Source organism: Solanum verrucosum, unplaced genomic scaffold (assembly GCF_900185275.1).
Source record: "Solanum verrucosum unplaced genomic scaffold, falcon-dt-bn FXZP01000008.1, whole genome shotgun sequence".
NCBI classification, from domain to species: domain Eukaryota; kingdom Viridiplantae; phylum Streptophyta; class Magnoliopsida; order Solanales; family Solanaceae; genus Solanum; species Solanum verrucosum.
In genome coordinates, this window is record NW_026020195.1 from 675,109 (window position 1) to 692,368 (window position 17,260).

The following is a 17,260-nucleotide window of genomic DNA, read 5'->3' on the forward strand; positions in this document are numbered from 1 at the left end:
TACTGAAGGAAAATGGGAAATATGTCAAATTTTCACATTGCAATCGACAAGCAAATTACATCCAATGACTACAGCCATTGTGATTGTGAAATTTGCAGCTAGAAAAATGAGCTCTATAGCCCAAGGAAAGAAAACTGAACATACGTTTACAGCCTGAATTTATTCTTCGGAAACGCAGACAAAAGATGCACAAAAGTTACAGGATTAGATAGTACTAACAATATCCTTGCCTAAAAGAGGCAGATATTTGCTTCTAGCTCAACCTTGATAATACACCTATGCTTTTACAAAGTACGGGATGGCACACCACGGCCTCTGCCCCTACCACCACCATAACCATAACCATATCCATTTCCATTCCCGTTTCCATTTCCGTTTCCATATCCATATCCACCTCCATATCCACCTCCACCTCTTCCATAATATGAACCTCGAGAACGTCCACCACGTCCAGGACCACGACCACCCCGGCCGCCCCTGTATCTTGAGAAATCTCCGAATGTCTGCACCCATCAAACAAGATTAGTTTCTTGAAGAAGAACCATACTTGGGAAAGTAGAGCATAAGAATCAGATATACCTCAACATCTATCTTCCTTTGCTCGGAGAACCTGGTCCTTCCATGATTTGAGTCATGGTCAAGTGCATTACTTGACAAAGAGTCGAAAAAGTCGTCCTTATTGTAAACAGGCTGCAGGAAAGAAAAGGTAGATTAAACACAACACACAAAACTAGTACCAAAATTCATGGTCAAGGGTATGCATTAGAATTGGGTTCGAAGAGAATTTAAGTAAATACCTGGACATCAATCTTAGGAAGATCATCCTCATATTCGTTGTAAGAGATATCCTCATCACTGCCATTTCCATCTCCTTCTCTGTTACTTTTGCCAAGATGACCCCATACTTCATCTTTCTTGAACTTCTCATTCATGGCCATAAAATCAAAATCTTCTTCGAACTTTGTTACTGGTCTAGAAACCTGGCAAGGAAGATAATCAACCTATCTCATTAACTACACCAAGCAAAGGCCAAATCCACTATAAATCACAAGCCCGACCAAAGCAATTCAAAAGTCAATTAACTAAAGGACTGCTCTAATGCATTAAGATTAACCTTAGTAAATCCATTTAAGCAGCGAGTCAAATGATGGAATGCACAAATTATGGACTTAAGATTCATTCTTCAATGTAAGACTACATGAAAATATTGTACGGTAGAGTCAAAATACTGATAGCAAATCCTAGAAAAAAAGAGAACATATAAATATATATATATCGCTAGCTGTCATGTTCATATAGCAGAAACCCGAACAAACATACTAGTTTAGCCAGTATAACAACCATCACAACTGCAAAACAGGGTAAACGACAATGAAACTCGAGCGATCAGACAAAAGTGGGGATCATGTACCAGTCTACTACTTGTAATCAAACCTACCCACATAACTTGTATCGCCATGCACACTCAAATGCTTGGTGATGCCACCAGAACTAACAACAACTACTAGCAAATCAGTGTTCTAAGAAATACTCCGCCTACAGAGTTCCCTACAATGCATGGATATATTGTGTTAGTGTTTGAATTAACTCAACTAGTTTAAATTGAATGCAAGAATCTTGGACTAATCCCCCTTTGGCCATTCATCAAAGAAAAAGTTCTCATTGAAAGGGGCAGATTTGGAATTTGTGACCTCCATTAAAGGACTTGTAACTCCAGACTGAAACTATTTACAAAGAACAAAATAGATTAAAATATAAGACATCAGATGCAGTTATGACTACAATGCCATAAAAATGTATGGGCTGATAATGGCCGCTTAAATATGCACATAATTCATTACCCCCATTCCTCTTCCACCACGCCCTCTGTAGTTGACATAACGCGGCTGATATGGAGCTCCATTTGTCTAGAAGAAAAGAAAATGAAAGAAGATTATTAGCTTCACAAACAATATCATATGATTTTGCCACCACATCATTGTGAAGAACATCACCAGTCTTGCCCTTTTTATTCTGGACGGGTCTAATTTTCTTGCTAATGATCCATGATGAAGAAATGGAAGCAATAAAGGGAAAAGAATAGAGGCATTCAGAGCAGTGCAATGTTAAGAATGATTAAAAAATTGGTCACTAAAAGTATTTTTCATAACCAAGCAGCTCCTAAATATTCAACACGCTCCGGCATAAGTGTGAGCATCAAATACAGTCAAGGTAGACAAGAATTATTACTATGTCACTCAAGTGAATCCTCACCAGAATTCTTTCTCTTAATGAACTTCCTTCATGAGTCTAATTTTATTCTTTAAAATAGATTCTTTTTTTTGTTTTTTGTTTTTGAGAAATGTAACAGATAGTCTATATTTATCCACCGGTATACTACCTCAAAAGTGTAGTTCCCCTCCAAAAACAGATTCTTGATAAAGAGATAGCAGCAATAAAACAGAAGTAGAAGTAAATGTACCAAGAGGACTACAAGTAAAGATTGACAGGAAACTGGACACCATATTAAATACAATAACCATGGTTATTGTCTAGAGCAGACTGCATAACAACCTTATAGAGGCATCTAGCCAAATTCACCCGATGTTTTATAGAATTATCTCCTTCTCTCACTATGATAAATAAACAAACTATCAAATCAAAAGACTTCATTAATATTTGCCAGAAAAGGCAGTTAAAAAGTATGCTAACTGAGAACTTAGTCAAGTATTCCAGCTTAATTACAGATAGCCCCTTAAGTCGCAAGCATCCGCTATTGATTTTTTTCAAATTAAAAGTTCAAAAAAGATAACAATACCTTGGGAAATAGGATTTGATTAGCCTAATACTGTCCACACAGGGAAGATCAAGAATGCAAAATAAATGAATTAAGTAGATAAAATAACACTTGGTAATAGAATGAATAATCGTAAAAGAGCACCTTCTGCACACGTGTCTGGGATGGTAATGGTAATATTGGTGGCTGAGCTTCTGTTTTAGCAGGGGCTGGAGGTTCTGAAGATGGTGCAGGCAATACTTGAACCACTTCTACATCTCTTTGAGATGTCTGCATAGATTGAGTTGATGGAACATCAATTGGTCCAGATTGCAGTAGCTGCCCTGGAGTTATCAGCGACGGTGTGGGTGTCTCCACAATAGTAGATACCGATTGAGACAAAGCTGGGCTAGGTACTGGATTAGGTTTATTAGATACTGGCAGAACAACGGGATTTACATCAGGACTTGTTGACAAAGGAGGCAAAGTCGGTAAACTAGCACTTAATGTCGAAGTGGGGTTAGCAGAAACAGAAGCCTTCTTTGAAATTGCGCTGGATATTGTTTCAGTCACAGGTACCACAGGTTGCAGCGATGGCACAGTTGAAGGCAAAGTAGCAGCGGGTAAAGAACTAGAGGTTAAACTAGTAGTTGTTGGCATCAATGAAGAAGGGTATTCTGGGAAGTTTGGAGCCTGTAGGCTTGATCCTCCAGTTGGCAAAGACGAATTGAAACCAGAAAACTGCATCTGCGGCATGGAAGGAGGCATGGCAAGTCCAGGAGGACGAAGCAAAGATTGTTGCTGCATTTGTGGTAATCCATTGGGTGCACCATAAAAACCTTGCCAATACATTGGCATAGCAAGTCCACCAGCACCGGCATTTGGAGGAGGAGGAGATGGACCCCAAGATCCCATATTACCTCCAGGTTGATACAAAGGCAGGCCACTTTGGAATGTTGAGCCAGGATGTCCCGGCTGTGCAGAATGGGAACTTAGATCAGTCAAAGATCCACCAACAGCAGCAGGTAAACTTGCCGATGTGGTAGGTGGTCGAGGATAGTGAGACTGGAAGGTTGGTTAAGAGGAATTAGAATTCAATCAAAACATAATAATAAGCATTTGTGCAATTTCTTTTTACTTACCTGTATAATAGCTGGGTCGTTATTTATAGGTGGTGTAGGTTGAAGAGGTGGCGAAGACTTAACTTGTAAATCCTGCAACAAGCAAAACACTTAATTGAAAAGCTGGGCCAATGCAACTCATCTATGAAACACTAATTGTGCAAATATAAAGTCTGCATTTAAAGATACTGACCTGACATGCAAATATATCCAATATGATGCACGGTATGATTAATAATTTTTCTCTCAGCCTCTCACCCTTTCTGAAAAAACTAAAACTTTTTCCCACCCTTTCCTTGAGTATTCTTACTTTCATCCACGAAAATCCTCTACCTACCTCTCATGTTTCTCAATTATTAGGTACCACTTTAAGTAGGGAGACCAAGTTTTATACTTTAAATTCTCAGGTTGCTGAACAAGTATATCTAGCTCTACATTTTGACCAACAAGATTCCTCAACTAATGCCAACTCAAAATGCTACAAAGGAAATGACTTATAATGAATATCAGTGCACGTGGCCTCTTCTTCACTTCTCCATAGAATTGCTAATCCGATGATCACATCAAAAGGATATCGGCACTATCATATTACCTAAGGACCACGCTAAAAAACAAAAACTCGGACTTAAGGGTCATTTAACCAAATGTAGCGGCTACATAGTGTAATGAACTTGTGTCTTGACCACAAAGATCAAAAGAAAGGTAAGAGCTAAGAAGAAAAACAAGTCTAGGCTTTTATTTAATGCCTTTTGTCTTTCCAACATCAACCCCGAAGTTAGGTTCTTCATGTAATGGAGAAAATTGCATATCTCAGAGTACCATAAAACTGAAGAGAAGCTTGCTCCAACTTTTGAAATAAGCTTTTGAACAATTAAAACACTAGAAACTCTTTGAAGATATAAATGGACTTAAAACATCTACAGAACTATTAACTAATAAATAAAAGGAGAGAGATCTCATAGAACCAACAAAACAATGCCAGGAACTAAATGAAGGCATTTCAGTATAACAAGCAACCAAAAAACATAAAATCCCATAGCAGACTAAGGTCAGAGCATATTACCTTGATATCACTTCCACGAAAAAGTATGTATTCATAAGTCTTGTCACTTGGAGGTACTTGAGGCCCATCCTTTTTTCTTCCCTCTGTTCCAAATGATCTTACTGCAATGACAAATCATAACCAATTGCCAATCCTTTAAGTCACTTTATACTTTCATTGAACACATTGTTAATAACAAAAGTTCAACCTAGAAAACACTATGTTGAGTGCAATAAAACTCAAATTTGCTAAATTTTCCAATCTTTCTCCTCCTTTAGTTGGAGTGTTGGACAAAGCTTAACCTTTTTGCTTGACTTTCAAAATAGCTTTACCCCATCGTCATATCAATATCATGATAGTTCAGAAAGTAGGGCTATAGACATGATTCAATGTAGGGATTGATTTCACAATGCCGCTTTGAATTTGTGAAACAACAAATACACATAAAAATTAACTTAGTTCCAATTTTTCTCTGCAATAAATTATATTAACTGACCATCACAAGTTCAATTTTGTTACAAAGAAAGCAACCGCCTCCCTGATACAACTTTGCAGCAATCATGTTAATTCTTACTAAGGTCCCAACTTTATATGCTCTCAATTCTACATGCATGAGCACATCCTTACACGAACACACTCAAAAAAATACAAGAGAACAATTCTCAAAAACTCATCAAAACGCCTAATTTAGATCAAAGCTCATAATTCAATTCAAGCTTCCTATTAAACAGAAAAAAAAAACTAAAAAGGAAAAATCTCAACTTTCAATAGCTTTGAAAACAAAGCACATAATTTAACTCAATTTTTCTCCTAAAACAGAAATAGAGAAAAAGCTTTAAAACTTCATTTTTCAACCAGCTTTGAGGTAAGCAAGTAACATCACCTAAAAACACAAAATCAGCTAGATAAATCAATCATCAATCAAATCAACAAGGATCTAACTTCAAAAAATGATAAAATCACCAAAATTAATAGGAAAAATCTCATTATTTAAAATCAGCTTTGAACAAAGCACATAATTCAACTCATTTCCTCTCTTCAAAGCTAAAAATTCTCAATTTTCAACTAGCTTTGCCCTAACTCCTAAGCAAGCAACATCACCAAAAACATCAAAATAGCTGGATAAATCAATCATCAATCAAATCAACAAGCATCTAACTCCATAAAAATCACCAAAACTACACTAAAATCAACAGATAATTCAAAAAAAAAATCCGGATAACAAATAAACAAATGAAATACCATTGCGTAGACCGATACTGGACTCATCAGTGTTGATGTTATAGAGAATGCCTTCATACCGGATCTCACTCTTCGAAGTCAAGCTAATCAAACTACCGATATACGAATCCGCCGACGATCCACTAGATCTGGCCGATGAACTCTCCGCCGCCATAACTGTTACTAAATCTCCACTGAAAAACTCATATACCTGGAAAAAATCTAGAGAGAGAAAGAGAACGGAGGATGAGAGAGAAAGAGTTGACTAGTTGAAGATGATTATTGTGTGTAGGGTTTTTTCGTATTTCTAATTTTCTACGGCGTTTTATATTTCTTTTTTTTCATGTAATTATCGAATTTTTTTAAAGAGCTATCAAGTCTTGTACATTGTGTAAGGTGGATTGTACCTTCTGCTGCTTTTAAAATTGGATTTTTTTCTAATTTTGGAGTAAAAATCCGATATGATACATAGGTGAATTAAGAACTGATACGTGGAAGAAAGAATAGATCGAAAATTACTCAATCATAATATATGGATGAATCATGAATCGATACGTGACAGAAAAAATAAATCGTAAAGACTCAATCAGGATACAGGAATCATGAATCGATACGTGGCAGAAAGAATAAATTAAAAAAAAATACATGGGTGAATCACAAATCGATACGTGGCAGAAAGGATTAAATTGCAGAAACTCAACCATGATATATGAGTATGAATGATACGTGGAAGAAAGGAAAAATCGAAAAAAACTCAACCACGATACATGGATGAATCACGAACTGATACGTGGCAGAAAGAACAAAACCAAAAAGGCTCAACAAAGATGATTTCAAATGTTATTATCAAAGTGTGATCGAAAAAGGGTAGATAGTGTCATCTCAAGAAAATTTGTCTAACTTCGAAAGTATAGGGATCGAACATTAGATTGTGATTGATTAAAATAGGGTCAAAGTCCTAATCAGATATCATATCCGGATGAATCACGAACCGATATGTAACAAAAAGAAGAGATTAAAAGTGAAATAATAAAGATAATATCAAATGGCATTCTAAAAACATGATTTAGAAGAATAATTATATTCATGAAAAGATCAGAAGTTTAGACAATATTAATCATGATTAATGTTATTTCAATATAACTCGTATGACTCTAAAAGAACAGGGTCAAACATCAAATTGTGATCGATCAAGATAAGGTAAAAAAATATACTTAGTTATTAGTATGAGATCTTCGCCGTCTGTGTAATCATTTAATAACTCAACATTATCACATAATATTTATTTAGTTATTTATCTACTAGTCAATTTCAGTGTAATCATTTAGCTTATGCATGTGTTACAATGTTAAAAGAGACAAATAATGTCTAATAAGTGATTTCTTTTCATTCATTCAAGTTTTAGTGAACAGAATTATTTAGTACATGTTACTAACAAAAGATGACAAATGTCTTATGAAGCTAGTTGAGATATGTGCAAGGAGGTCCTAAATATCATAATTATCAAAACAAAAAAACTTGTGAATTTTTCATGTTTCAATTGATAACAGAGATCTTTTACTAATATAAGTGTTATTTAGTGTCCGAATTTAATTTTGCAATATATATTGAGATTTTCCCCTTAAAATACATAATATTTGCGCGCAACCAAATATCTAATCCTAATTGAAATCACGCGAATACAATGTCTGATTTTAACGATATGTGTATGTATGTGTTTTCAAAGCAAAAGTTATTAAATGTATACGTATGAATATGAAAACATCAAATGTATGTGAAGGAGCACTGTTCTGGGCTACATAAAGATTTCTTAATGGGCCACAATATTAGGCCCTTACATATATACATGAACCCAATGAATGATAATTTGAAAACAAAAGCCCAATAATGGTAACAAAAGCCTCTTTCTGTTCAAAAGAAGGTTTTATGGGATAAATTCATAAAATAGTCATGATATCTCGCTCTCGGTAACAAGATTGAAACCTATTGCGATAAAAACTTCACTAGTCTAGTAATAATATTCTTGAGTTATTCTCGCCAGAATACAAAGCTACTACATTATGTCGAACCCACAATTACCATTGTGGCTCCGCCCCTGATTGGAGTGCTTAGGTTTCTATATGGTAAATATAAATACCTATACACACATGCCACTTGATGTTGATACCGATAACCATGTTAACTCACCATGGTTAACAAGATGATAGTATATATTAACTAACCATAATTAAAGTAATTGAATTTTATGTATAGACACATGTCATATATTAATTGATTTAATATAAGCATAGACACCGCACGGAGAAGTTTTACCCTAGGGAGGTAGTTGAGGGTGTTTTTTAATTGATTTTTGTACAAATGAAGGGTTTTGAACCCTAGCAACCTTTTTTTTTAAAAAAAATTCTTACTCAATGTTCAGTATTCATATTAGAGTCCGATTAAATTTGAATTCGCATCAAGAAATCCCACATTGGGGGATAAAATGCTCCCTAACAAAGACGACTCCATACCCAAGGGGACTCGAATGTGACACTTCTGATTAAGAATGAAAGAATACTTACCACTTCGCTATAACTTTTGTTGATAACACTAACAACATTCATGTCCAAAGCATGATGTCTACTATGTGAGGCCAAAATTGAGAGGGGGGAAAGAGAGAAAATGACTTATCAACTAAATAGGCCTGACTTGCAAAAATTAGTGTGGGCTACTCCCCTTTGTATAGCCATTAGCCTGTCCCTCTTCACAATATTTGTGGTCCTAACCATACAAGTTCCTTTCCTACATTAATATATCACCCTTCATCTATAAAGACATAATAACCCCTAAAAAACATAAAAATCAAGTTTGTAATATCTAATTAATAGTAGTTATATCCCCCCCCCCCCCCTTCTAGATAATAATTTCTAAAGTATTGTGATTATTGTCATTAGGATTTGACTAGATGATGTATGGTCAGTAGATAAGAATTGAATTTTTAGCTAAATATTATTACACCAGCTTTAGTTGCTTCCCTTTCAATAGTTACCTATCATTCTAGATCCCGTTCGATCTTCTGAAGGAACGATAGAAATTATGAGATCGCCTCACATGTTTTTGATCTTCTGAGTATGAACTTCTTTTTCTTATTTTTTGTTTTATTCTTCTAAATTAGAATTTGATGGATCAGTTGTGTTTTTGGTGAAGTAATTTTTCAATTTTAACGATTTTTATTTTTTTTCAAATTACAAGTAAAAGAAAGATCTATGTTAAAGAAAATATTTGGGTTTCTAGGTCTTTAATCACTATAATTAGTGTCGTTTCTACAGTCCATGCTCAAAGTAAAAAGTGTTAATCACTTTTCAAAAGATTAAGAGAAAAAAATTGAAAACAAGAAAATTATTGGGGACTATACTGTAAATAGTACTGGGCCCATGTAGGCAAAATTATAAGGACTCTATGTTCATACTACTTCCCTACTCTTACATAATGCTAGTAATATAATGAAATGAATTTATATTCATATATTTATCTTCATATTTTTTTTCATATGATGACAAGTGTATGTATTGAGTCTTCGACTAAATTCATATTTATTCATTGTATAATTCATTTTTGAGATTGATACTTTCAATAAGATTTTTTTTATTTTGAAAATTTGAATTTAAAATCCTTAATTAAGGATAGATGGATCTTAGCTACCGCACCGATCACCACAAGCCAGATTGGTACATCTATTTTCTTGAATAATTGAAGATCATTATTTATCGTCTTGCCCTACTTTCATTTAAGGAGGGAAAATGAATACTCATAGGTCATAAAAAGGACTTTATTGCAATCATTGCATCAACTTTAAATATATACCAAGTTTTATACACGAAAAAAATAAGTGGAAATGTAAAAATCATTAGTATTTGTAAAACGGTAATAAATATTGGTTTGATTATAGTTATCCCCTTACGAGTAAATAAAAACTTTAAAATTATTTAGAGTGTATCATTTTTAAAAAAAACATTAAGAAAAATCACTCTTAAACTTGATGCGAATTATTAGTTTCATTTCCGAAGTATTGATTGCTTTAAAACACCCATTACTTGACTAACTGAATTAAATACACCCTCGATTTTGCAACATGAGTGAAATACACCTTAAATTCTCACCTAGTTTAAAAGTGTTTTCAACACTTTTCACGGCTTTTTATTAATGGTCACATGCTTCTACGTACAAGAGTTTGAGAACACTTGCTATTTATGTAGCAGATTGGTGGTGTATCAAAGTTTAGTTTGTCAAGTAGAGAGTGTTTTTAAAGCTATCAATAGTTCGAAGACGAAATTAATAATTTACGTCAAATTCTTGAGCGTTTTCAATACTTCACTTTTAAAGAAAATGTCACACAAACTATGACTAAGAGATTAGTAACAAAAAAGATGTCAAATTTAATAAGTCAAATTTTAACTGTATTTTTGAGTTAAATAAAATTAAATTTTTTAGACTTGGGAAAGTAATGTAAAATATTAAATTAGTCTGAATATTTTGGAATATATTTTTACTAAATCTAAAGCTATGTCAAAGCAAGATCAAGTTCCAAAAAAAAGTAATGAAGCACTTTCTAAAGATTATTGAATTATGTATTGTCTTTTCAATCTGTTAAAAATGTAAATCCAACAACACAAAGGCATTCACCCAAAGACAAAAACTACTTTTGTCTTTCATGCATTTACATGCACCTTCCCTAACATCATGGTCCCCCTAACCTCCAACAAAATCAAGAAAGGTGAAAAAAAGAGTGAAATCCTACCTACTTACTATGTTAGGTAAATTCAGAGGCGGATTTATAATTTAAATTTTATGTGTTCGAATTTCAAGCTTGACAAGAGAAGAAGGTTGTCGAGAGTCAATCAATAAGGATAAGACTGTGTATGTTTACCCTCCTAAGACATCACTTATAGAATTACACTGAATTACATGTTGAATTCTTCGTTGAAGTATATGATCATCTTATCAAAATGTTTATGTTGTTAGAGAGAATACACTTTTATTAGTTAATTATATTCTCAACACGCCCCTCACATTCAAGCCTGATTCTCTTTCACGGGCCAAACACGTAAAAATTCTTTTTGATATGCATGATTGTGTGATTCATCTCAGAAACTCTGTCTGTTTTGATATTATGTTGAAGTGTGTGACCATCTCATTTTAAAGTTTAAGTCAGAATTAAAGAGCACATTATTATCAGTTAATTATATTCTCTACATTCTTTAGATCTTTCCATACGTTTACTCCTTTATATTTTAACCATTACTTTCAACATTCTTCACTAGTACAGTCGTACTACTAGTTACTAATGCCACACTTCAAAAGTTCAAATATGACACAGTTGGAATCGATACGAATTTTTCACTAAAACACCTTAATTAAGCCCTGAAAATCACGCAAATTGCTAAGTCAATAAAAAGGTACAATTCAATGAAATCTTACAATTTTTTATTCTGCTATGTTCAACTTTATGTATTCCTTTATCCGTAGAGTACATTGAAGGAACAACTACTCTATGAGAAATGTTTTTATGCGATGCTAATGACTTATGACTTAATTAAAGTGTCTAAGCGTAAATTTGTGTCAATTTTTGAATCTCACCACATATATTCAATCATAAATTTTTGTTTTATGAAAACTTTAAAAAATCACAACTGTTTTAGTTGAGATTCCCTTAATTGCTTTTAATGTGGAGCATTGAGAAGTGTGCAATAATAGGCTTTTTTTAGGTGCAAAGATCCTAGACTTGTGTTATGTCCTCTGTGTTTCCCTTCTGGCTTTCTGCCACTCTACTCTTCTCTTTTTCTACCTTAGCTTTCTATAAACATTTTTAACAAGCACCTTCCTTCTTTACTTCTTTGTTCCCTCCATTTCCCTGTTTGATTGGATACTTTTACCATTTTCCACCACAGCCCCAATAAAACAAAAAAGTACATTTTTTTTTATATTTATGAAATGAAAGCATTTTAAGATACCCCTCTTGGAGTTTCTTCAATGTTTTAAGTTCTAGTTTGGCTTTAAACACTTTTCTTGCATAGTTGACAAAGTTTATTACTTTCAAGATTTTGTCAACTCAACTCATTTTCAAGCATTTTTTTGGGTTTGAAAGGGTGATGGGGGTCTTCAAGAACTTGTTTGTGTGATAAAGTTGTTTTATTTGTACACTTTGTTAACTCATTTTCAAGATTTTAGTTTGTTTATGTGATAAAGTTGTTATCTTTGATCACTTTGTGTACTCATTTTCAAGAAATTTTAGCTTCAAAAGAGTGATGGGGGTCTTCAAGAACTTGTTTGTGTGACAAAGTTGTTTTCTTTTAACACTTTGTGAACTCATTGTGTGATAAAGTTGTTATCTTTGAGCACTTTGTGTACTCATTTTCAAGAAAATTTAGCTAAGATAGGGGTCTTCAAGAATTCTAACTAGTTTGTCTATGTGACAAAGTTCTAAACTTCCAAGAATTTGTCAACTCATTTTCAAGAAACTTTTTTGTCTACAAAAAGTGATGAAGGGTTTCAAGAATTCAAGATTGTGTGTGTTAGTTATCTTCTTTCTCCTCCATTTTGGTGTTTGGTGCAATGGTGATACTGAAAACATGGGAGCTCAAATGGAGAAAAATGAGATAAATTCTCTTTACTCAACCATTCAAGGCTTTGTTGGTAAATGGTGGAATGGTTCAGATCTTTATCCAGATCCTTGTGGTTGGACTCCTATACAGGTAACACAATTTTTTCACTTTTTAGTTACTTTTCTGCTTTATGGATTCTGTTTAGTAAAAGGTAAAAAAATAAATAAAAAAAAACTAACTTTTTTGTGCATATGGTTCTAATTGTCCTTTTTAATATTTTGTGGTATACATGACAAGATATGACTTCTCATTGTATATAGATTGTTTGAAAGCTTTGAGTGGAGATTTTATACTATGACAGATAATCAAAGAAATTGATAAGTTCTTTTTTTTCTTTCAGATTTAGTATATTTGGAATGATAGCTAATTAGCCATAGAAGTTTGATGAACCAAACTTCAATAATGAACATCAGTACAATCTTGGCTTGTTTTGTTTAGCAGTTTTGACAGACCAACAGAGACAGAATATGTTTTAAAACACAATGATAATACAGGACAGGACAGAGCTTATACGAAATATAATCCGTTCGTTTCAATTTGTTTGTCTGGTTTTAACTTGACACGTAGTTAAAGAATGTACCATAGTTTTCTTTAATCTTGTGGCTTTAAACATATCATGTAGAAAGTAAGACGAACAAATTGAAACGGAAAAGTAGTATAGTTGATGCATTATACTCATATTTCTGATTTGTTTTGTTTCTATTTCCTCTGTCCAGGGTGTATCTTGTGACCTGTTTGATGGTTTTTGGTATGTTACTGACTTAAACATTGGACCTATACATGATAATTCTCTAAGTTGTGCACCAAATGTGGAATTCAGCTCCAATCTATTCACATTAAAGCACCTAAAATCTCTCACATTTTTCAATTGTTTCGTGTTGCCTCGCCATCATCCAACTTCAATCCCAACAGAGAGGTGGGAGTTTCTTGCTAGTAGTTTGGAGTCACTCGAGTTTCGATCAAATCCCGGTCTCATTGGCCAAATCCCAAGTACATTTGGTAGACTCATAAAGCTCCAATCTTTAGTACTGGTAGAAAATGGACTCTCTGGTGAAATGCCACAAAGTCTTGGGAATTTAGTGAACTTGAAAAGACTAGTTCTTGCTGGAAACAAACTCAACGGCGAAATCCCGGATACTTTTGGAAGGTTCACTCAACTTTTGATATGTGATTTAAGCAGAAACAAACTATCTGGTGTCTTGCCTAAATCATTATTTGGAGGGTTGATCTCACTTTTGAAACTTGATTTGAGTTGCAACAACTTACAAGGCAAAATCCCACAAGAGATCTCACAAATGAAGAATTTAACACTTTTAGACCTTAGTAACAACAAGTTATCAAGTGGATTACCCAAGTCAATTCAAGAAATGACATGTTTGGAGGAGTTAGTCTTGTCAAACAACCCAATGGGTGGATTCTTGGATGTTCTTGATTGGTATAACATGATAAAGTTAACAACTTTGGATTTGTCAAACATGAATTTGACAGGTGAGATACCTAAGTCTATAGTAGAGTTAAAAAAGTTAAGATTTTTGGGACTTAATGACAATAAACTCATTGGTAAAATCCCAAAAAATCTTGAAAATTTGCCTAATGTAAGTGCTATTTACCTATATGGTAACAATCTGACAGGTGAACTTCAATTCTCTCAATGGTTTTATAGGAAAATGGGAAGGAGATTTGGGGCATGGGGGAATCAAAATTTATGTTACACTTTTGGTTTGGTGTCAAGTGATGTTCCATTTGGGGTAAAACAATGTCAACAAGAACTCAAGTTTGTTATTGATGTTGAGATGAACTCAAGTTTTGTGGATTTTCAATCTTCAATGGGATATTTGAATGATTGTGGGATTTGGAGATGTTTTGTAGTTGAACTATTTATGGTTATTCTACTATTGTTGAAATGAAAAGAAGGAATTTGACAATAGTGATTTACCTTTTCTTTTTTTTTGATATTTTGTTGTTGTTTTACTTGAAATGTACCACACATTTTGGTTTGTCTTTTAACATATGAATGAATGAATGTACATATTTTACCCTTGTTGGACTTTGGAAGAAATTTCATTGAATTGTGATGGATTTTTCAATAAGTGAAGAACAATAGAGGTATATTTCCTCCGTCTCAAATTATATGTCGTGATTAAGGGTGCTCACGGGTTGGTTATTGGTCAAAACCGAATCAAATCAATTTAATTGATTGTTAAATTATTGAAACCAAACCAAATCATATATAATATACATTTATCAATTTGGTTGTTATTGATTTTGGTTTTGAATTGGTTTGATTATTTGATTATTAACGATACACGAAAATTTAAAAAATGCATGTTATGTAATGAGATTGTTATAGTGAAATGTCGTTATAATGAGTGTTATATGATTTTGCTCAAGGTGGAGGTCAATTAGCTCAGTATTGTCACCAAACTGATAAATGCATAATATGTATTTGCATCTTAACCGTAGTAAATTGAATTAATTTGATATAACTACCTGATACATGTAAGTATTTTCCACTCTTACACCTCTATTATTATATAGTGTTGAAATGAATTCAACTAATATTATAAAAGATGTGAAAAATTATATATTTCCAATTGCTTCTAAATATTTAGTCTTCCTTTATTTCTTACTTATCTCTAAATTTATACTCTCTCCATCTCAAATTATTATCGAGGTTTCCAAAAATAGTTTTTATTGGTACGGTAAATAAAACATAACGGACCAAGGTAACTAGTAACTGTTCATTTTTCTTACTCTAGGAACTATATAGTTTTTTACTTTTTACATTAGTTACCAAAGCAGAATGTCATAAAGCTCCAAAATAAATAAATTATGTACACTTTTCTGCCACATAAATGAATTGAGTCAAAAAATTTAACTTCAGTTTTTGGCATCTTTTTTTCTTACCTACCCTATTGAAACACGATCAATAATGTTTCCACTTATTCTCTAATTGTATTTAAAGTTTGATTTGTCAAGTTCAAACTTCAAACACGATTTTGTTGGCTGGTGGAATGTCTATTTTTTCTAGCTTCACCTCCCTTCATTTTTGAAGGATAAAGTTGTCTATCTTTGCGTTATAATCGGAAGCTAAGGTCAAGTCTTCTTATAACTTTCTTCCTGATTTATAACACCCCAGACGATCTGGAAAAATTTATATCAAAAAAAAAGTTTGAATACTAATCTTCATTCCTGCCGATATTTTCAAGTTTTTCCAACAACATCTACCTATTTCATACTCAATTTTCACATTCAAAATTCAAAACTCACTACTTCAACTTGTAACAACAATAATTTTATCTGGCTACACAATATGAATCTGAATTAATCAGGTCAATAGATTTTCGAACCTTAAATACTAGTAGCTAGAAGATGCTATATTATAAGTTAGATGTGGCAGTACTATTTTGTTGGTGTTTAGCAAATACAAATCATTCTTGTTTATATTGAGTAGATTTTCAACAGTCTACACACACACACACTATATAATATAATGCATGCTGCATATATGGTACAATTTTTTTGAATTGTGGTCCTAACTAGATGATGATGATGAAAGGGAAGGACTATATCTATATAATGTACACTTTTTTCAAGATTAGATGAATTTAAAGATGTGTCAGCTTAGCTACCACACTGCTTCTTTGATCCAGGCTTATCTTGTTCTATAGTTTGTTTAGTGTTTGATTGTATATATTTCGGATTTCGATTGATTTGAATTTGTATCATATAAATTTCATTAAAGAAATAAGCGTTCAGGTCTTTTTCATTTTCATTATTTGAGTTTGATATTTTTTATGACGTACCCGTGATGATTATTATTTTTTCTATATTATTTTTATGTGTTAGACTTCCGAATTTGATGTTTCTAGCTAAAGATAACGAGATTTAATTATCTATTCAATCACGACTCGTGATGATTATTACTCTCTCTAATTCAATTTGTGTGGTACTTTCCTTTTTATTAGGTCACTTTAAAAATATATATACTATATATCATATTTTCTTATTTAGAAATTATTTAATTTCAAATGGTATATTTTGCATATTATGAGATGAATGTAGTCATATTAATATGTATGTCTTGGTTTATATTGCAAGTACATATTTTTTTTCTTTCTTCATTAAACTTTATGTATAGTTAAATATTGATATTCAGCTAGAAATGTGTATATATATATTAAGTAGGGATATCAAATAAGCTAAGTGAATTGAATTTGATCATATGAAAACCGATTGAATTTAATAAATAAGAGGAGATATTAATCCGTCCAAAAGTTATATGAGCTAAAAGGATTTAAAATTTGGCTATAACTTAATTCGTCCAATTTTTACTAAATTTTAAATTCCTTGTTTGTTTTCTTATAATTTGTTTGAGTACCCAATAATACTTATTTTCTTATATTATACAATATATAACAGATCAAATAAAAAAAAAAGATTTTTAAAAAATTTGTAAATAAAATTTCTTGTATGTCAA

The 17,260-nt window shown here is 32.8% G+C and overlaps 2 protein-coding genes across 2 annotated transcripts; one reads left to right on the top strand and one right to left on the bottom strand.

Annotated features, from left to right (window-relative positions):
• Positions 1 to 21: 21 nt before the first annotated feature.
• On the bottom strand, positions 22 to 6,446 carry LOC125829846 (protein decapping 5). The gene is made up of 8 exons (XM_049509052.1): positions 6,161 to 6,446; positions 4,940 to 5,040; positions 3,898 to 3,969; positions 2,921 to 3,820; positions 1,842 to 1,907; positions 798 to 980; positions 580 to 690; positions 22 to 503 (listed from the first exon to the last, which is right to left on the bottom strand). The coding sequence occupies exons 1-8, from the start codon at positions 6,312 to 6,314 to the stop codon at positions 285 to 287; spliced, it is 1,806 nt and encodes a 601-aa protein (XP_049365009.1). The 5' UTR covers positions 6,315 to 6,446; the 3' UTR covers positions 22 to 284.
• A 5,451-nt stretch (positions 6,447 to 11,897) lies between these two features.
• Positions 11,898 to 14,693, top strand: LOC125829861 (piriformospora indica-insensitive protein 2). The gene is made up of 2 exons (XM_049509074.1): positions 11,898 to 12,870; positions 13,497 to 14,693. Exons 1-2 carry the CDS (start codon positions 12,658 to 12,660, stop codon positions 14,685 to 14,687), a joined length of 1,404 nt encoding a protein of 467 aa, XP_049365031.1. The 5' UTR covers positions 11,898 to 12,657; the 3' UTR covers positions 14,688 to 14,693.
• The last annotated feature ends 2,567 nt before the right edge of the window (positions 14,694 to 17,260 follow it).